Genomic DNA, 21,545 nt, shown 5'->3' with positions numbered 1-21,545 from the left:
ACAGCTAGGTCTTGGGGCAAATGAAACTCCTGTGGTACCAAGCATGCTGTCACTATCGAGTCGGTGGTCTACACCAAGGTAATAGTGGCTGAGGAAGCTGATGGTACTTTGAGCCTCAGCTGCTCCGAGGGAAAGCAGCTGGAGCCCAAGAAGGCTTCTTCGGTACCAAGGAAGAGGTCTTCTTGTCACCTGGGTTTGCTGATGGTACTGATGATTTCTCCAGGCTTGAGGCTTTGCTGTCTTTCTTTGGTCTAATAGTGTTCTTCATATCTGAAGAACCAGTAGCCTTGGGGGTACCAGACTGGAGAGCAGATGGTGCTGAAGTAGGTGGAGACACTGACGACCTCAGCTTTTTTGAGGTAGATTCCCTATCTGGTGAACTCAGAGCATGGTCCTTGGAAAACATATGAGAAGATTCTTGGATCTTCCTCTTAGATACCATTGAGAAGTGTGGCTGAGAGATAGTGGAGTCAGAAGACTTGCTCGGAGACTGCTGTATTGGGGGGTGCCTTGTCCTGGTCAGAAGCCACACACAGACAGCTCTCCATCATGAAGAGACAAAGTTTGAGCTCCTTGCTTTTTCTGACTCTAGATTTCAACACCAGACAGAAGTTACACATCTCCGCAATGTGCAATTCCCCAAGGCAACAGGTGCACCGGGAGTGCCTGTTGCTTACCGGGATTGCCTCCTAGCATGACAGACAATGTTTGAAACTGGGGGAACTGGGCATAACCTCTCAGAGAACAAGAACAATCTTATCTACTAACTAATATCTATCTATCTATATATATAAGATATATGAAATTTAAAAAAAAAATGTAAACTAAGAAGCTAAAGCTGCTATTACTTACTAACTAATTACACTCATACTAAGAACTTCTATAAACTAAGTACTAGAATAAAGACTTGGACACAGTTAAGGTAACCTCAACAGGGACAACTGCCAGAGCTTTGTCTTAGGCCAAGGTGGTTGAGAAGGAACTGAGGGCAGTTTGCTTGCGCAGTGCCATATAACAATGGCACGGAGCATGAGGCTGGCTAACCTGCATGCCTGGGCTGAACAGATGCTGCTATGAGAAATCCCTGCTCAAAGATACAGAGGGCGCAAGTGAAGCACCCATAGAAGAAGAAACATAGCTGTAAATACTAAAAAATGATCTTTCTCTAATTTTTGTGGATAAGACGGTTGGTAAGGAACATTACATGTCAATTAATTACATATTTAAATTCTATTCTTCTCTATTCAGGTTCTTATATCACAACCATCACTGTGGTATCTGGGCATGTTCCAGTAGAGCATTAAATGATAGGTCTAGCAGCTGTTATACATCTGTGACATATGATGTTTTCCCCTTCCTCTCACCAAGGGGAAATTAAACATTAATCTTTTAATATGCAAGTATATAGTTTTGCATAAATATACAATTCTTGATTGTTGTATACAAAAATAACTGCAAATTTTACAGTGGAAAGGAATAGAACAGTACTAAAATATAGACTATGTTTAGTCTCCTTCACTAGAAAAATGTATCTAAATATCTGTTGCCGGCAATAGACACACAGCATTCCGAACATTAAAAATAGTTGCATGCAGTTCATATTGCTTCTATTCTATTGTCTATAATATTTTATTTTAATTTCCTTTTAGAAAAATTTCCAAAAGCCCTGAAGTTAGGAAAATGGAAACCATAAGAAACGTATTGGAAGCTCATTTTTTATCTATCTGTCTGTTCTATTTGAACACTGGTTTTGTTCAAATCCCTGACTCAAGCTGAGTGAACCTTTACATTGTTGTTGGGGAACTATTTGAAATAGCTTTTTCCCCACATGGTGAGCATGTTTTCCTGTGCAGAGTAAGTGTATCCCATGTCTGCTTGGTGTGTCAATCAGTCCTCCTCTAGTGGCACCTAGCCAGAGATTCATGAGTCTGCTGCAGCCTTAGCTAAGAGGCAAGTTACATTTAGTTCACACAGTAGATGCTCATACACTAAGCTTCAGGGGTTGCAGATTTGATTCTACAGGCCGATGACCAGGATCTGTCGGTGTTACATAAGCAGCACTTCACATTGTCACCAGACTGATACAGCCTACTGACAGCCCTATTTCTGACCTTAATTTCCTCTTCCTGCCTGTAGCTTTATCCTTGGCATAGGTGGAATCTGATACACAGAAACATGTCCAAGGCACATATGAAAGAGGAAGCAGCTGCAGCAGTGGTCCTAGTTACAACACAACTACTGAACATCATGTTTCTAACTTTATCTCAGTTCCTTTTCATTGGGTGCCTGCCATCTCAAAACAGCTGAGGTTAGTAAAACAAACTGTTTAAAAACAGATTCACCTAAACTGATTGGCTCTGAAGGAAAACAGACACATTCCTAAATTGGTACAGTCTAGAGAGAGAAGGTTATTAGACCAACTTGTATTGGTGAAAGAGACAAGCTTTTGAGCTACACGGAGGTCTTCTTCAGGTCACAGGTGCAGTCTAGGCATCTTGGATTAGGATTAAGTAATAAGGACATTTAAAAAGACCACTTCTGTGGCAGATTTAGTGACACACACCTCCCCTTTCTTTTCTCTTACTGGCTGGATTTTGTTTTCTTTTAAATTCTTATTTAAGATGACCCAATGGAACAGTTGCGGTAGGATTGGGGAACCCCGCACAGAACCTCTGTGCCCTCTGCAGCTCTGCCCCATAGAGGCTTTTTGCTTTCTACCACACAGGGGATTTTGGATGTGGGGCAGATTGGGAGCAGTGTTGACAGATCCATGACAAAACAATTCCCTGACAATTCTTGCTGGTGGAAGGGGGTGTGTGGCAACAGTGCTAAGGCTGCAGCTGTAGCCATCGAGTGGCTCTGTGAAGTGTTTCTCAGGCTGGGAGAAGATAACATTTTAATTTTATTTTTTATTAAATCATTTTGGCTCCAATCCTGCAACCGCTTAGGCATGTGCTAAACTTCATGTATGTTATTCAGTGGACTGTTCAGTGTGCCTAAAGTTAAGCAAGCGCATAAGGGCCTGATTCTCATATACACTAAGGCTCTTTACTTTAATATAAAGGGGCCTTAAAGTTGGTCCAACAAGATAGTGTAAATCGTTTGCTGAATCAGGATCTTTATTTGTGTGAAGTAAATACCTTTACAACGAGGCCATAAATGGTTTTACAGAGCCATAAAAACATTGCTAGTAAAAATACCAAAATGTGTAGATGAAAAATTTTACCAGAACATCTTTAGTTACTGCAAATGGATGCATTTCTTTGGTTTTGCATTAATATTTGAAACACATTTTGAAGCAAAAGTTGAACAGAAGATTGAGGTGTCTATATAGTTAAAATAAATAGTTAATGTAATATAATTGGTTTTCACACCAGTAAAATACTGGTAAATATCAGCCACAAGGTAGAAGGTAAAAGAGTGATTGGAGGGAGGTCATAACCACTCTAAGGGCATAAAACATTCATCCTAAAGTGCACTTGTCCATCAGTTACATATGTATTTATTTTACTGATAGGTTTAGGGATACTGAAGCAAATCATCATCTACTTAAATCTCACATATGACAAAATAGGGTAAAATTAGAGTCCAAAAGATAAGGTTGGCACATTGTGCTCACTACTTGTAAATATGGCAAACAATATGGGAGGCATATAAACAATGAGTAGGAATAGTGATTAAGCTTGATTGCTTTAAAAGAGTGTATTTGGCCCTAGGCAAGTGACACGCTTTGAAGCTGTCACCATGAAAAGCAAGTACTGCAATTCATTCATCTTTGCAGGTTTGGAATAGGAACATTACAGAACCGATATGTGAACTGGCAGGGAAATAAACCTCATCGTTAGTATTCAGCAGTTTAAATAACATTGATGATCATTCAGATTTCCTAATTTACTTTGATTCTAAAATCTCCTTAACAAGATGCAATATAGCTAGCTGTTGCCTGTGCACTGCATGGCTTATTGTTAATGCAGAAGAGGTTTATACATTCTAATTTAAAATTAATCCTGAACTAAGTAAAGATGATAAAACAGGCAAAGTCTGAAATGGAATCTCATGGAAGTAAAATGAAATAGCCATCTAAAGTCACCTGTGAAAACTTTTTATACTTTTTGCTGCTGTAAGTCAGAATAACCTAAATTTATTTTACTGATTTGATGTAAAAGGAGCTCAAATAATTATAAGCATTTTGTTTTAAATCAATTTGAAACAAAAAAATTTATTGTTTTTAAGAATGTTTCAAACCGTTTCAAATGTTTCAAATGTTTTGAAGAAAAGAAAATTCAATCTTCTTTCTTTTTTCCAAAATATTTACCTTATCTTAATTTGTGAGTATTTTGTTCTGAATGACTTAATGTAGGTACTAGGGTGTGGAGTAAGGAACAGGAAACCAAGGACCGAATCTAGGGGCTTCAGACAAATATCTTCCATTAATTATAATGATAGAGATTTGTAAAAATTCTCTAGACTCTTTTGAAAAGCTCAGTCAAGATTTCTGAGTTATAATCCACCTCTGGCGCATACTTGCTGTTTGATCTTGGGCAAGTCAATTATCTATCTGTGCCTTATTTTACACACCTGTAAAATTGTTAAGAACACTAGTGTCATGAGGCTTAATTAATGCTTACAATGTGCTTTGGGATCATCATATGAAAGGGTGCTAGTAGCAACACACCACCTGTTATCCCCTTGAGGGGATGAATCTTGCCATTGTCTTTAGAACAGGGGTATAAAAATTAGTTTAATTAAAAATCCATTTAAACATTCCAGGGAGCAGAGCCCAGCTGCAGCTTGCCCCTGGCGCCCAGCTCTGTGCCTTCCCCTGCCTGCGTGGACCCAAGCCCAGCTGTGACTATCCCCCTGCTCCACGCTTCCCTGCCAGCAAGAGTTGCCCAGCTGCTGCTCCCCACCCCCGCCAGTTTAAACGGTAATCAGCTGTGTAAAACGTTTAAACAGCTGATTCCTGTCTAAACATTTAGCCTTTTACATCCCTACTTTAGAACCAATGTACAATGTTTAGCATGCAATACACATAGTCACCTAGTTAACTAAAGTCTATATGATGGGCTAGGTGGCTGCACTGCTCACATAATCTGGCCAGAACATGGTGAGCAGGCCCAGGGAAGATCATTGTACCTCTAAGGTGATCCAACTTAGAGCTGACAAATGAGTTTATATGCCACATGCCCTCTCCCCACACAGCAGGAAAAAATTGGTGTAGCTGGATGCCTCTATGTCATTGATTTTGGCTCCCTATGGCCATTAAAGGGTTCTGAAAAGAAGAGTGGTCTTAGAGAAACTGGTCAAGCACAAAGCAGCATCAGAAGAAAAAATGGTCCAATGGACCATTACATTTATGGATTGTGGTTCAGCAGAAAGAGGAAGGATGGTCTAGTGGTTAGATCATTATCCAGGGATTCAGGAAAACCAGGTTCAATTCCCTGCTCCATCACAAACTTCCTTTGTGACCTGCAGCAAGTCACTTAGTCTCTCTGGCCCAGATCCTCAAAGGTATTTAGGTGGCTAACTCCGATTGAAATTAATAGGAATTAGGTGCCTAAATACCTTTGATAATCTGGGCCTCAGTTTTCCATCTGAAAAATGAGGATAATAGTACTTCTCTAACTCACAGGGGTGCTATAAGGATAAATACTTTAAAAATTGTAAGGCATGCAGATATTATGGCAATGGGGATCATATAAGTACTTAGACAGATGCTCAGGACAGTGAAAAAGTGAGCTTTAAGCCATCTTTACATCCTTTAATTTTTGCTCTGTGCATGTGGGTTGTATCCAAACATCTGTCCCAACACATTTATCCATATATTTGTGTTTCCTTAAACCACAGTAATAGGTTTACTTCTCATATTGATCTGTCTCAATTGGATTAGTGAAAATTAAGATATTAATCTCAATTGATGAATATTTTCTAGAGCATCCGTTCTATTGCAAAGAAGGGAATGCAACAAAACACTGACAACTGAATTCATCTTTGCTTGACGTTACACAGGGCAATGGTGTGCACATTTATGCTGTTTCTCTGGTCATCCCAGGCAAACGTTGATTTGTGGACATCTTTATTAAATGATTACAAAAGAATCCTTCTAGTTTCCTGGAGAATAACGGCCAATTCTTTCCCCCGAGGACTCTTCCCCTGCTACGCATGATGGAATAAGGCCAACTTGTTATTTCTGGTCATAAGTTTAGAAAGCAAAAATATGTTTTGACTGTTAGACATATGATGTTATACACTGATTTGCCAGAATAATAATGGTTTTAAACTACAAGATTTTATAATTTTTTTTGTTTGGCATTCTGTTAAAAAACATATCCGCCAACATGTTCTGTTAAAAACAACAACCACAATGACTGAGCATACATAGAAGTTACCAGGAAAAACATATATTTAAGAATAAAATAAACTCTAACTAGGGAATTACAATATTTTTAGTCTTAGGAGCACAGATTAGAGGGGCCTAGAGACAGGGACTGGATTGAATGCATCTGTTGTTTCCCCCCTCTATATTTTGGTTTCAGTCTTTCAGAGTTAAAAGGAATCTCAGTCACTGATAGTTATTAAAAAATCCATGGCACTTCTCATAAAAACAGGTGTATTAACCCCAATGTCCTGAATTAATTCCAACCTGTGTAATTATAATACATTTTTTACATATCCTTACAGTTTCAATTAGATAAAGTATTCTACATTTTATCCTAAATATTAATGTAGAGTTCTGTGTGCAGTTCAAGAGTTACTGTGTTTCACCCCAGCAGTGGCTACACTTCAATAGCAGATGAAGTGAATCCCACGTATAGTTTTCATAGACTCTGTGGTAAGTATTAAAAGTGCTTTGGGATCCTTTTGCACATGAGGTGCAATATTAAAGAGGTGTCTCAAAGCAGGTCCATGGTTAGAGTTGTATTCAAATGTGGACTATAAACTCATGTTTTATTCTAAAAGAAGGTAGCTAATTGGTGTGAAATTTCACATGTGGTTACTTTTATGCCCTTTGAATTTTGCATGTGGTTTGTGTCTGGTTTTTCATCATACATTTATAATATGATGCCTTCGGAATAGGAATCTGGCTGACATTTTTCCTTGGCAGTCCTACTTTTCACTGTTGACTGATATCTTTTATAAACCAATGTCTGTCTAAACAAAAATTTGTAAGTAAGTGGATCCAGAGCAGATCTGGTGTAATGAAGAGTTTAACCCCCCGCACCACACACATAGATTTTGGATTTAGGGTAATTTTTAACCATTATTCACGTTTTAATAAAAAATGTATATGCACCCAAGCTTGATTGATGAGTGTCAAGTGCATGGAAACATGATTGATGGGGCTGGGTATATATACATAAAATCTTCTCTAAAAGGAACCACCCTTTCCTGTCAGATTTTAACCTACAATAGTTTCTTGGGCAGCCACTAGTGAAGAAGGGCTCGTGTGTAACTCCTGGCAGGTAAAATCTTCTACCTTCATATAAGTCTGCCTACCCTCATGCAAGTACCTACCTTTACTCAACCTTTGAAAAAAACCTAGCATATTAATACCACAAAAACATTTCTGGGAAGCAGTTAAGATTGGTACGCACAAAACATACCTGAGATAAGTCCATGAAAATGAAAAGTTAAGACACCTAACTGTACATACTCTCTGCTCCTCCCTCCATACCTTACTATTACCACAGACCATGCACTTCAGTCTTAACTCTGCACTCACAAGGATGCCAGCCTTTCACCACTATTTTTAATTGCCATTCTGCAAACACTAAACTGCTGTGTCCCAATACAACCAACTACGGCACCAAACAGCACAACTACTTCTGTTGAGGGAAAAATAATCTGATAAAAGGAGTGTGTACGTATGTGTGGAAGAGATAAGGCTGCAAAGGTGTGCATAAGGAATAGAGGGTACATACTGCTAGTGGCTTAACTATTCATTTCCTTGCTGCATGTGTTTGTCTCAGGTATGTTACATTGATGAAACCCTGCCTGCTTCCAAACTAATTTTTGTGTATATTAATATTAATAGAACTTGCTGTTTCTAATTCTTAATAATAACTGTGAAACTATAATTAATTATTATGCTTCTAACATGGTGCTTCTGCTTTGGTTTTATTTTGTATAATTATTTCTACTGCTACCTGTTGGTAAATATTTTATGATATTAAAACAATGTGAGAAAAACATGATGCCTAGCAGTGAATTTATATATCAGCTGCTTCTGTTGGGTTTCATCAATGGCTTCCATCATTTATTTATTTCTAAACTACTCCATCAAGCAAAAGAGGTGGAGAGTGACTACTGAAAGAATCTAATGTAAAATGATGTGACACGTCAAATTGGATTCCAGGTGCCCAAAAAAACATCAGCAACAGTTCAGTGAGTGCAAATGAGGAGATTACATGAAACTGATAAAAGCTACATGGGGCAGAGCTCACCAGCTTTCCAAATCTTTGCCATAAAACTTTTGGGAAGGAAGTGATATTTCATGGTGTGAGATTCGATGCAGGCCTCCACAAGAATCAGAAGGGGACTTTGGCCAATACGATTCTGATGTAAGGGCCTGATCCAACTCCCACTGAAGTTAGTGAAAAAGCTCCCACTGACTTCAATGGGAGGACCAAGCTCTACGTACAGTTTCTGAGAATTGGCAATGATGATTTGTTGTCTATGCTTGTCAACTATCCATATTCTTTTTGGATAAACAGGCCAGTGGCTAGAAGAAAAATCTCCATGTTAAGCTAACTCCAACTCAAGAAAATAACTTAATTCAAATTAAACAATTTAGTAGTTATATGGTTTAAACACAGAAAATAGAGATCTCTTAGATCCGCCTACTACATGAAATAGTTTGGTCTCTCTAGAGCAGTGTTTCTTAACCTGGGGTTTTAGGGGGGTCGCAAGTGCAGAGCTGGTATTGGGGGTGGCAAGAAAGGCAATTGCCTGGAGCCACAGGGGCGCCATGAAACTAAGTTACATGCCTCAGCCCCGTGTGGGTGGGACTCAGGCTTCAGGGGTACAGTAGTTTGGAACGGTTAAGAACCACTGCTCTAGAGCATTTTTATGGGTCTCAACTTTATTTTTTACCCCCTAGTCAGTGGTTTGGAAAATTTTGATTCTGGCACTAAAAGTGTCTGTATCTTATTCCTTAAACTGTGCATCATTTCTTTTATGCAAAACTTCATTTTAAAAGGAAAAACTGGCCAAAACCAACCTAATGAGAAAACAGACTTTTGATCTGTGCTGTTAAAGGACTTGGGGTTTTTTTGGTCAAGGCTCTCACATCTGCTTCAGCCTCTCTTAGCTTCAAAACACTTAATCACCTGTTATCAGAGAAGTGTTCATGGCAATCAACAATGATTTTTCTAATGACTGTGAGACCTCATTTAGATTTTTAATAAACAGTCATATTATAATGAGGTCTTCATAAAACTGACTAAATATGTTTAGAAATCATTATCTTAAATTACCAGTGCAAAAGTCTCCTTTGGGAGTCCTGCAGATTTTGTGATAAGACTTCTGGCAGATGGACTGGTATAACAAGACAAGTGAGTTTTGAATCTTCACGCAAACAGTGTAAATGTGAGTAACTAGGTAACAGGCTACTAGATAAAGAGATAAATGTCCCTCAAGTAGGTTCATTAAAAAGGGGAAACAATCAAAACACATTTCTGTGCCATTTAAATACCAGGTGCACAGCAGTCTGTAGGTGCCAGAAAAACTGACAAGGGTCCCTTGCTGGAACACACAAGAGTTTAAAGGGATGCATGGTTTTGACAAGTGTGCCTCAGATAATGACAGGTATTGGCAGATGTACCCAGACCCTGCTGGAGGGGAATGCAGGGAATGAGTCATCTGCAGCAGGTGCTTGCATTAGGGAACGCCTCATGGTGGCTCCTCCACCAGCAATTAAAATGGCCCTGATGCATAATGCTCCAGGGCAAAAAAGCAAGTGCCTAGTACTGATTTAATGACTATCCAGCGAGTCTTGGTAAACAAATACACCCCCCCCCTTAATGATTAATTCATGAAGGACACACATTATGCGGCAAACACGTTCAATGGGTGTTCTTTTTTCCTTAAAAAAATAAGGTACATTTCTTTGCTTTTGACTTAAACAGGACAAGTGATCTGTAAACAAATCTGTCAGTCTAACACTAGCAATCACAACAAAAATGTAAAACTTCAAACTCAGGAAAGGTTACTGGGTTTGCCCTGAAGGAATCTGACCTATTGTCAAAACGGAGAATGATGATGACAACTCAAGGACAGAGGCCCATTAAAATAATTAGTAATCAAGGTGTCACAGCCCTTTGTACTAGGTGTTAAATTACAAACATGCCTTCTGTCTTTCAACACCTGGGTGATGACAGTCCCACTCTGGGAATGGGGTATGGGCTCACTGATTGATAGACCAAAATCCGGGGTGACTAACTGCATTTCTTTGTGTGCCACAATCTCACTGTTCCTAAAATGCAATTTTAATTCTTTTTTAAAAAAACACCACTACTACTCCCTTATCCGGTGGGCACAACTCTTTGCAAGCCGCAGCTTGGTGTCCCAGGTGGACCATGGTACCACTGTGGGATTCACCTGAGGAAGGACGCATGGTGGCATTGCTGCCTGCTTGCCTTTGGGGTTTCTGCTTTTACCTGTGCAGAAACACAATAGGATCCCTTCCAGTAGAAGTTGCGGAGGGGATGTGTTGAGTTAGTAAGGGCTGTTGTGAGGGCTAAAGGGTTTGGGGCCAAGATTTTCACACTTTCTTGTGGGTGAAGCCTGATAATCCACTTGAGTTTATGCTTCAGAACGTTGATGCTAAGATAATAATACACTGTTTCATCTGATAAACTATTTTTGCCTCTAAGGGCTTGTCCAGATGGGGACATCCAGGAAAGTTAATACAAATTGACTAAAGGTGTGAATTTGAAGTGGATTAGTTAAAATGCATTAAACCCCTTTGTGGTCATCCTTATTCAGAAACGAAGGGGCCTTAATTCAGTTTAGTTTAAGCCCTGGTCTACACTGACCTGGCGATTCGGCAGCAGTCGACTGCTGTGCTTCCTTTCTGCGCGGGGTCTTCACTGCACTGCGCCGACGGGAAGACACAGCACTACACCACTTGAGGGGGTGGTTTTACTGCGTCGACTTCTGGATCAATTAAGCAGTCCTCCACTGACTGCTCAATCGATCCAGATAGGTCGATCTGATGGCAGCGACTTTGCCGCCGTCAGTATAGACATACCCTAATTCACTTCCAAAGTGAATTAAACTAAACCAAATTAAGGTCACTTTACTTCTGAATAACAAGTGTACGTACAGGGACTTAATGCAGTTTAATTAATCTACTTCTAATTCACACCTTTGGTTAATTCGGATTAATTTTCATGATGTCCTTATTTAGACAAGACCTAAAATGCGGGAAGGACTATCCTCTTAAAACATGTCTTCTTGATTTCCACATAAAGCTCTAACAAATTGGGTATACTGAAGAGTTTCCTATTATTACGAATATATTTCTTTCCTGTTGTTTTGAATTTAAGTGTGGTTGTTACATTATTCAGGCCCTATATTTGATTCATGGGGCTGGATTTTTAAAGTGGCCTCAACCAGATCTTTCTTTTTGCCTCTGCAATTAGTGGTATGTGTGTTTTTGTAGCAGTCACAAATCCTATCATTTTGATGTCTAAGTACAGTACTGGTACCTGATTTGTGGGCTGAGTGAGGCACCGAGATGTCTAATGCTAGAATTTAAACTAATGCATGGACTCAAAATGCAGGTACAATAAATTGAGAATGTAAAACTGAACTTGCAAACAAGAGGCTAGATCTGACAATCCATTCATAATACCTAAAAATTGATCTCCCTATAATACAAACATTTTTCAGCAGAAAACCTCAACCCCTCTATTACCAAGAAATTAAAAACATGCATCAAAACCATTTTGGCTCACATCAGAATATATGTGCTGTTTCCCCATACATCAGCAGTTAATGAAAGTGCTGGACTTAGAGTAACCAATGTTCCTGTTGATTTCAGCTAGGATTTTCAATGGGACATAGGGGAGTTAGGTGCCCGACTTCTATTGAATTTCCCTTAGAAAATCCCAGCTAACATTTGATGCGAGAGACAAAGTAGTAAATAAAATGAGTCCATTACTGGTGGTTTAAAAAAAAAAAAAAAAAAAAAGTGGCTTTTTTGAATACCTGCTGTAAATCACATTAGCAACAATGACATGACTAGGAGACCAACTTCGGAGGCAATCTGTACGGAAAAAGGTAAAGTATTAAGTGGCTAACTCCACTTTTTTTCTTTAAAAATCAATTCCTGAATAAGACCTCCTGGTCAGCACACTGATTCTATTTTCTGATTTCAGTATACTTGTGAGTTACGCTAATTGTTCCACTTACAGCACACAGGCTAAAAACAGCATCTTATTATTACTCCCCTGTCCAAGCAAACTTAAGTCAGACCTGTGCTGCTCCTAGATGCTCAGATAAGCACAGGACAATGACCTGGACATGCAGTTTGATAAGTTATGGGGTAAAAGGTAAATCATGTTTTAAAGGGGGTTAAAAAATAAAAACACAGATGGATTTTAATTAATATATCACAGCACAATTCTGTCCAACATGTGCAGTCTCAAAGTTTAACTTCTTGTTTGAACAATCAATTGCAGAATTAATCTGAAAGAAGACCAAGTCAATTGCCTCAGAAGGGTTTTTCCTTGGTGCTTAATGTAATTATTATTATTTTTATTAATTAGATGCAGATAAAGTTATAATACTTTGCCTCTGTGACAGTCTTTGCTGGCTGTGCTACGATCCTTTTTGCATCATGTGAATGTTATCAAAGCTAAACATTCAAACAATTTTAAAAATATTTAATGATACACCTTTTAGCAGAAGCCATAGTAAATATTTTATGTGCTATAGCCTGTGTACAAGCATTTGGTGGGTCTGTTATTTAATATCCAAAAGTAAACATTTCAAAAGTCTTTCGTCATTTTAGGTACACAAGTTACTTACCCGTCCTACTTCCACTAGATTTGTCACCATGACTATGCTGGCTGTGTTTTCATGCCACACCATTCTCCAGAAGTCATATATTGTCTCCTGCATTGGTCCTGAAATAATATATCAAAGAAAAGGTTACTTTCTGAAAGTTTCGGGATTGGAAGCTTATCTCCAGGGAATTTTGAGAAACTGTTTCTCTCTGTACATATCAGTATTGTCATATTTTTCATTTAGGGCTGAATTTTTCTTGACATCCAAACCACCAGCATTTACGTTTCTCCCTCCTCAAAATAGTGCTGTGTAAGAAAGTTTGTTCTCCAACATTTAGATATTTATCACCATAATGTCCAGAAATGGCATTATAAAAATGGATAACATTACTCTTTCTGGTAACAATTGGATGATATTCTGGGAAAAGTGTCTATGGAATAAAATGAGCCTCAGTGACCTATATGGTTTGTCCGATGTCAAATATTTTTCTTAGTGTTCACTATCAAATTAATCCAGTTCCTAAACTATACTTTCTGAAGTGAAGCAGAAGCTATAGTTTTTTGGCTGCTGTATATAATTTTTAAAATAGTGGAGGAAATGGTAAGGATCCCTGGCACGACATGACAATAGTCTACTCTGCAACACTTACTCTGAGGAATGACCATGAAAAATCATTGTGCTTTAGTATTCACAGCCCTGCACACTCAGGTCTTCCAACATTGTGCTGGAAGTGGAGGGTCAGTCCATTGTGATATTGTAAATAGTAATGAAAGATATGCTAGAACACCCACGTCACTAATTTAATTTACTTCTACATCTTTTCTGTTACACATGGCGTTCATCTCAACTTTTGGATCTGAAACCAATTCAAGGCAAAAAGAGAACAAAACCGTTATAAAATACTGTTAATTACTAAAAACCTAGCATCCACAGTGAATCATCTACAGAACCTCTGCACTGCAGTAAGCAATTCGTGCTTATTCAGGAGAGTGCCATTAGTCTATTCATTAAGAGACAAATGGACAACTTTATTCACCTTCCCTCTGCAGAAAAGCGAGAGACCTACATGCTTGAAGCATTTATTTAACTTTCAAGTAGGGTTGCGTCCAGTTGATAAGAAGTTTTGACTATGTGAGGCTCCTTTTGAAAGTGTTTTCATTCCTACACTCAGAATTGGAACATTTTATTAATAAAATAATAATTTTACAGCAGTTGAAATACCACTCTGCTCTGCTAATCACATCTCAATGGTGATGTGACTAGCTGGAGAGCACTGTTTTAAAAGGAAGTATCAACTTAAAAAACACTTCTCTGTATAATGTTTTTAAAACTTAATTTTACATGTGACATTTAAAAAGCACTATAATTATTTTCTTTAATACACAGAAATTAGTTTAAAAATGTTTCCTACTTCTCTCCACCTTGTCTGCTTTGTGCATTTGACAGCACTGTGTATAGTCAGTTTCACTGTTTTCCCTAGAGGCAGTCAGTTTTCCCTTTACTTGTGTAGGTGTTTCACATAACATTACAGGAGAAAAAGGCATTTAAAATAATAGGAAAATGTGATTGTAAGAGCACAAAAGTCTTGAGGCAGGTGTAGTAACTGAATCTATACCTGAATCTATTTACTTCTACTTCAGTTTTTGAAATTTTCTAGATTCTAAACTGATGGTGCCTCTTAAAAACGCAAGTCCATTTTTTAAATTTAAAATGCAGACCATCTGATACTTTTGAGATATACTGTGTTCTCAGGCATGACAAGCTGAAATTACTCCTTAGCATTTGGAATCCTGAAGCTGAATATCTCACCTCATAAGTATCCTGTATATATTATTCAGGATTGAGCTGTACTCCATTTTCTTATGTTTCACTGGGATACTGTACATTATGGGTAAATTTTTGGTTTGTTTTATTTTTGTATTTTTATATAATGTAAGATTCAATATAGCTTTTTAGACCAAAAATAGTCAGAACATACTGGGAACGATCCTAGGCTCCACAAAGTTGCTTTGTATTGCAGGAGAAGTGGAAAGTGACCTTGCAGCTTCTCTAATGGGGCAACTAAGAACATCCAAAGTACAAGGAGCATGACACAGCTGGTTGATTACAGGGAGGGGTCTGGACTGTGCTCTGCCAATTCCCATTCAGTGGAATGGCCCCCGGGGGAATTGTTTCAATGAGTGTAAATTAGAGCAGCCCTATGGTTGCTGTAACTTGCGTCATGGCCCAATTCAGTCTCTCCACCCCAAGTTCAGGATTGGAGGAGGCATATAGATAAGTCAGAGTAACTTTTGCCTCCTCCATTTCTGTCAACTGTGCCAGGCATGAATTCAATACACTTGAGTACTAGTTCCAAATACCTTTAAATCATCAACTGTCTGTATGATCTTTTCCCCCTTCTTCTAAGGGATATATCCAGCATCCAAGGTGGGTAACTTGTAATTCATCATTAGAGGCAAGGTCTCATTGCCTAAGTACAGGACAAGGGTCCAAGAATTCATGAGCTTTACTCCTGGCCTGACACCACCAGGCAGACCCAAGGGCAGGAAAGGACATGGGGGCTAATACCCCTGCAATGACAATGTTGTGGGGACTCACCCCTTCATAAATCTGCACATGCCTGGGGGAAGGCAGATGTGAGAGCGGGACCCAGAGGAGCTGGAGCGAGTCCAAGCGCAAGTAGGAACTCCTGGAACCCTCCTTCGCAGTCTGGACCCAGCTCCCTCCCACCTAAGTCTCAATACCTCCCCCCACTCCCCATCTATCCTTCTGCCCTTCCCCCCAACCTGATGACAGCAGCTGTCTCTATGTCCTTCAGTGTGTCACTTAACTTTTCTGGCTGCCAGCTTCTCATTTATAAAATGGATATATTAATGCTCACCTACATGACAGCAGTGATAGGAGGCCAAGTTAATGTTTGTGAAGAACTTTAAAGACAAAAAGTGCTATATGAATTTGGGTGTCAGTACTGAAATGAAAGACCACAAGGAGATTCTCATAAACCTGGGCCACCTCACCTGGATATGCTGTTCCCTTCTTACACCAGGGAAATGAAGGATGTGGACACGTTGGTACCGCGTGGAGGGAACCAATAACTTTGTATGATGCTTTCTCTCATCTCGAGCCCCCAACAACCCTTCTGCAATAATACCATTTGTGGGAATCCCCACAGATATTGGGGGGAATGTAGCTGGGGACAGAAGCAGGGAGACGCCACTCTGTGTAGAACGATTCCCTGAGAAGAGGTCTGTATGGCCATGACAAATTGCTGCAGACTCTCAGGGTATGTCTACCCTGTGATAAAAAACCTGTGGTACCAACTCAGAGCGCGGGTCAGCTGGCTTGGGCTGCGAGGGTAAAAAAAAAAAAAACCCCCAACAACGCAATGTAGACTTTGGGCTTGGGCTGCAGTCTGGGCTCTGACACCCTCCGCCCTTGTGGGTCTCAAAGCATGGGCTCCAGCCCAAGTGCAAACACCTAGACCGCAATTTCATAGCCTTGGAGACCGAGCATTGTGAGCCTGAGTTAGCTGACCGGGCCAGCCAAGGATGTGCCATGGTATGTCTACACTGCAATGTAAGTCCAAGGTTCAAACTCAGGCTCAAGCCTAACCCCCACTTTTGTCTACGTACAAATCGTGCTGACCCAGGCACCCAGGACCCCATGGAGGTGGAGGCTCCAAGCCGGAGTCAGGCCAAGACCCAGGATTCAAAATATTGCTTTGCAGTGTAGACTCAACCCCTCTGGACTCGTGGTCTGGGAGTCTACCAAAAGTATTCCACAATCTCCTGGGTTGTGTAATGGAGTCAGCACCCACCTGTTATGAGCACCCCCTCCCCCCCCCCGCTTTTGGCCAATACGTGCCTGCAATTACGCAATTTTGCAACAGGGCAGACCCGCCTTGGCACCCCCTTTCTGGTCAGCTGTGAACCTGCTTTCCTTTCAGGTCTTACAATAGCCTCTCATGTGCAGCCCTCCGACCAATGTCGGTGGGTCTTCAGTGACTCAGCCATTCAACCACCTCACACTATCCCCTGGTATGGGGCTGTAGCACCAAAGGTCCTTCCTGGAGGCACTGCCTTCTTTAACAGCCCAACAGGAGCCTATCTCAGTACCCTCAGTTGGTGTCCTCTTCGCAGCCCTCCCTGGGCTCATTTTTCAGCCAGACCAGCAGGGCCCATCATGGTACCCTCACCTGGTCTGGGTAGGTTCTGGCCTCAATTCCCTGGGCTCAGCCTGCCCACACTGACTTAGCCATGGTCCTGCTGCTCTTCCAACCAGCCAGCCACTCTTCGAGCTCTAGGTAGCAACTGATTGCTCTGCTTCTGCTGCTTCCTTTTATATGGCCCTTCTGGCCCGATTGGTCACTCCAGGAGCCACTCTGATTGGCTGCCCCCCGGCAGCCACTTTAGGCTGCCTGGAGGATTTCTCCTCTGCTCTTTTCTGGTGCAGGGAGGCAGGGACATAGGCCTCTAGCAGGGGGCCTCCAGACCTAGTCCATCCTGTCACAAGCTGACTTTCTTTCCCTTTAGACAGTCAAGTTTGGTCGACAATTAGGTTTTCCCACACTACACCACGAACAATGGGCTAGAGTGGCCACAATTTGGGAGGCTGCTAGTAAGTCTGAGATGGGGTGGTTGGACTTGGGCCCGCATAATGCAGTGTAGGAGCTGGAGCCCCAGGTTGGGATCCAGGGTTCAACAATTCCTAAACTGGAATTACAAAAGAATGTAGATGCTCAATCCCTAAGTTAACAGACCCAAGGTCTGCTAACTCAAATTCCACTAACCTTTGGCTCACATTGCAGTGTAGACATGCCCTAAGGCACAATAACAATGGGCGTTAGCTGGGAGAGGGTGTGCAGAGAATATTGGGCATGGTATAACAGATATTAGTATTTATGTCACCTGACTCCCTGCCCTTGGCATTGGCTCCCCAAGAAGGGGTAGCAATAAAAAGCTATGCTGGGTAGAGCTAGTTGGGAATTTTTCACCAAAATGTTTTATTGATGGGAAAATACAGTTTCTGGAAAATCAAAACTTTTCAAAGGCAAATTTTGATTTAGCTGAAATGTTTCGATTTTCTGTTGGGAAAATGGAATCAAAATAGCTCGTTCCGGGTCAGGTTGACGCATGTTGAAACATTTCAACTTGCTGAACCTGGGGGCAAACCACCACATTCCACCATGAGCATCATGTGACCCTGGTGCAGCGTGGGCCACTTAGGCTGGCCTAGAGAGGAGAATGGCTACGTAAGGTCCTTCCCTGACCTACGAATTCCATGAAACACCCTGGCAGCTCAATGCTGAATTGAACCAAAATGAAACATTTCAATTCAGGAATGCTGACACCTTTTGTTTTGAGTGCAAATGTCAAAATGAAATGTTTTAATATTTTCAAAACAATTTTTTTCCCAGAAATTTCCATTCCATGAAAAAAATTTGATATTTCTTTTTTTTTTTTTTTTGTCCCAAGACAGGACAAAAAACAAATGTCAAAATACCCAAATATCTTAGGGGAAGAAATTCCAATTTTCAATCAGCTCTAGCAGTGGTGTAGAGGAGTAAATGGAAGCACAGCACAGCAGCTGCCTACACTGTTGTTGTAGGAGGATAGGATGCCTCTAGATTGTACAATGGTTTACCTTCTTACTACATCTGGTGGGATCTGTGGGGATTGGGGTCACAGATCCTCTATCTAAGCGACCCTGTTTTCTTCCTCCTCTGTGAAGCCACCATCGCTGAGTAAGTGAAGTGGTGACCCAGCAAGATACAGAGTATTTTTAGAATAATTTTCGCCCTTCTACGGGATCATCTGTGACAGAGGGTAGTTGGACCAAAGTCTAGAAGAGTGGCTCATTGACCCTTCTGGGATATTTTGCAACTATCTATTCTTTACTTGAATCTCTCTCTCAGTAAACAGAGTTTTCCTGGTGGCTTTAAAGACTTTTGTATTTCAGGTGTTGAAGTCACAAATTAAACCAAGAAATAGACCATAAGCACCAGGTTCTTTTTGAATTTTTTCATTTTCTGTTCTTAAGGAGGAGGCAAATAAAGATGATAAAGGAAATGAGGCTGAAAAAGAGAGGGTTTTTTTTTAGAATAAGAATCCTAATGACAACCACTATGGCTTCAGCAGGAAAAGAACAGGATCAAACTTTCATCCAGACATAATTCACCATCTTTGTTTTCTCATTCACTCTTCTTCAGCTGCACTAAGCTTAATTTTATCTCACATTCTTCTTGGAATGAGTGATGCAAAAAATGTCCTCTTCTGCACTGTCAGGTGTGCTCTTCTCAGTCTTGTCCACTGTAGTAACACAATGATAATTAAAAGTGCCTGGAGGTGGGGAAGTGAAGTCAGCTTATTTTTAAAAGTGTTTTCCTGTTACATCCATCCACCTAGCCAGCCTCCAAACTTCTTTCAGATTCAGAACATTGCAGGGGGGAAAATACCTAGCTTAAAGTCTTTGAAAGTAATTCTTTTCTACCCTATTTTTCTTTTCTTCTTGACATTTTTCAAATTATTTTCTGACACCTGAATAAATTATTATTCTGTCACTTTGTCACCAGACAGAATTGAAAAGCATTAAAGGCCAGGTAGGGGTGTAGAATTTATCATCATCAAGAGCTGCACAATTTGATTCCAGACACTCCTGATGAGGGGTGGGGGGGGGGGGGGGGAGAGAGAGAGAGAGAGAGAGAGAAGAGAGAGCCTGTAATTGTTATCAGCATAAAGTTTACAGATGTTTCCACAATAGACAAGAGGGTTATTCAGCAGCAGTTGCCCCCTTGTGGTCATAAAAAGTCTAAAGGGAAGATGCTATATTTCTATAATGTGCCAGAGGCTTAATGTTATATTAGCTATATAATATTGTAGTTGATATCAAAGATTTCTAATGTGAAGAAAATCAGCAACTGAGCTCTTGCTTGATGCAAGCAGAAGGTGCAAAGGAACGGAAAGTAAGAATATAAATAAACAATTAAATGCAGCAGTGAAGGAAACTCAGATATGAGCAATTTTATGAAAAATGACCATTTGCTGTATTACCAATAGCAGCAACACGTCCCAAAGGATAAAAACAGAGTAGGAGGCGAAAAATCATGCAGCTTTAAAAAAAGTTTAAACCATAACAGTTGATTTACTGTACATAGAGACTTTCTATATCTTTCTTCTGTCCTGGTATTATATGATCCAATTCCTACACCGGATATTTTTCACTAAGTCAGGTGAACATTTTAAGAGATAAATTGACCTGGACTGTGGAATATCAAAGTTCAGAAAGAAATGAGAAGCAAAAAGTAAACTGATATCAAACTGCATGGTTATAAAAAGCAAATGGAGCCAGTGTTCATCACAAGCCTTACATAAAGCCTATTATTGACACATGAATACAACTGCAATGATTTTGGATTGTCAAGTATTGTATTTCTCATAAAGAGTGCTCTAAGCTGGAGTATTTGCATCTGGAGTTTCAATTCCCCACACAGTTCACAGGATTTGGGTCTGGGATTTTGGTACAAAGAAAAGGGGCAACTGTATTCTGAATTCTCCACTTAAAAAAAAAAAAAAAAAAAAAAAAAAAAAAAAAGGTTTGCGCTGAGCCAGAAATTTCCCCAGCTTCTATTCATATTGGGGCTTGTAATTTCATATTAGTGGTCTTTCATTTGCTGGATAAGAAATTAAAAAATACAGTATAAACAATAAGTACATAAGAATGGCCATACTTGGGTAGACCAACAGTCCATCTAGCCCAGTACACTGTCTTCTGACAATGGCTGATGGCTGGTACCAGATGCTTCAGACCAAGTGAACAAAATACGGCAATTTATCAAGTGATCCATCCCATTGTCCAGTTTCAGTTTACAGTAGTCAGATGTTTGACGACTCTATACCATGTGGTTGCATCCCTGGCTATCTTGGCTAATAACCATTGATCTATCTATCTTTCATGAATTTATCTAATTCTTTTTTTAACCCAGTCATACTTTTGGACTTGAAAACATCCCTTAGCAATGAGTTCCACAGGTTGATTTGCATTGTGTGAAGAAGTACTTCCTTATGTTTGTTTTAAAGCTGCTGCCTACTAATTTAATTGGGTAACCCTGTTTCATATGTTATGTGAAGTAGTAAATAACACTTCCTTATTCACTTTCTCCACACCATTCATGATTTTATAGACATCTAGCGTATCCCACCTCAGTCGTCTCTTTTCCAAACTGAACAGTCCTAGCCTTTTTAATCTCTCCTTCTATGGAAGCTGTTCCATCCAGAACTGCATACAGTATTCAAGCTGTGGGCATGCCATAAATTTATATAGTAGCATTATGATATTTTTTTGTCTTCTTATCTATCCCTTTCCTAATGGTTCCTAACATTTTGTTAGTAAAAAAACAAAACAAAACCTGTCTCTGCACAGTGAGTAGATGTTTTCAGAGAACTATCCACAATGACTCCAAGATCTTTTTTTTGAGTGTTAACAGTTAATTTAGACTTCATCATTTTGTATGTATAGCTGGGTTTATGTTTTAC

At 39.9% G+C, this 21,545-nt stretch overlaps 1 protein-coding gene across 4 annotated transcripts in view; it reads right to left on the bottom strand.

The window, feature by feature from the left end:
- Nucleotides 1–21,545, bottom strand: part of PTPRM (protein tyrosine phosphatase receptor type M) — a 655,839-nt gene that overhangs the window by 26,054 nt on the left and 608,240 nt on the right. For all 4 annotated transcript variants that reach the window (XM_067547610.1, XM_067547612.1, XM_067547618.1 and 1 more), the window contains one exon: nt 13,036–13,133. In XM_067547610.1, the coding sequence (XP_067403711.1) occupies nt 13,036–13,133 (98 nt within the window). The remainder of the gene's footprint in view (nt 1–13,035; nt 13,134–21,545) is intronic.

Source organism: Emydura macquarii, unplaced genomic scaffold, assembly GCF_026122565.2.
Source record: "Emydura macquarii macquarii isolate MOO-44397 ecotype Brisbane River unplaced genomic scaffold, CSIRO-AGI_Emac_v2 contig_212, whole genome shotgun sequence".
NCBI classification, from domain to species: domain Eukaryota; kingdom Metazoa; phylum Chordata; order Testudines; family Chelidae; genus Emydura; species Emydura macquarii.
The sequence above is the reverse complement of the archived record's forward strand: the minus strand, read 5'-3'. Positions and strand labels throughout refer to the sequence as shown.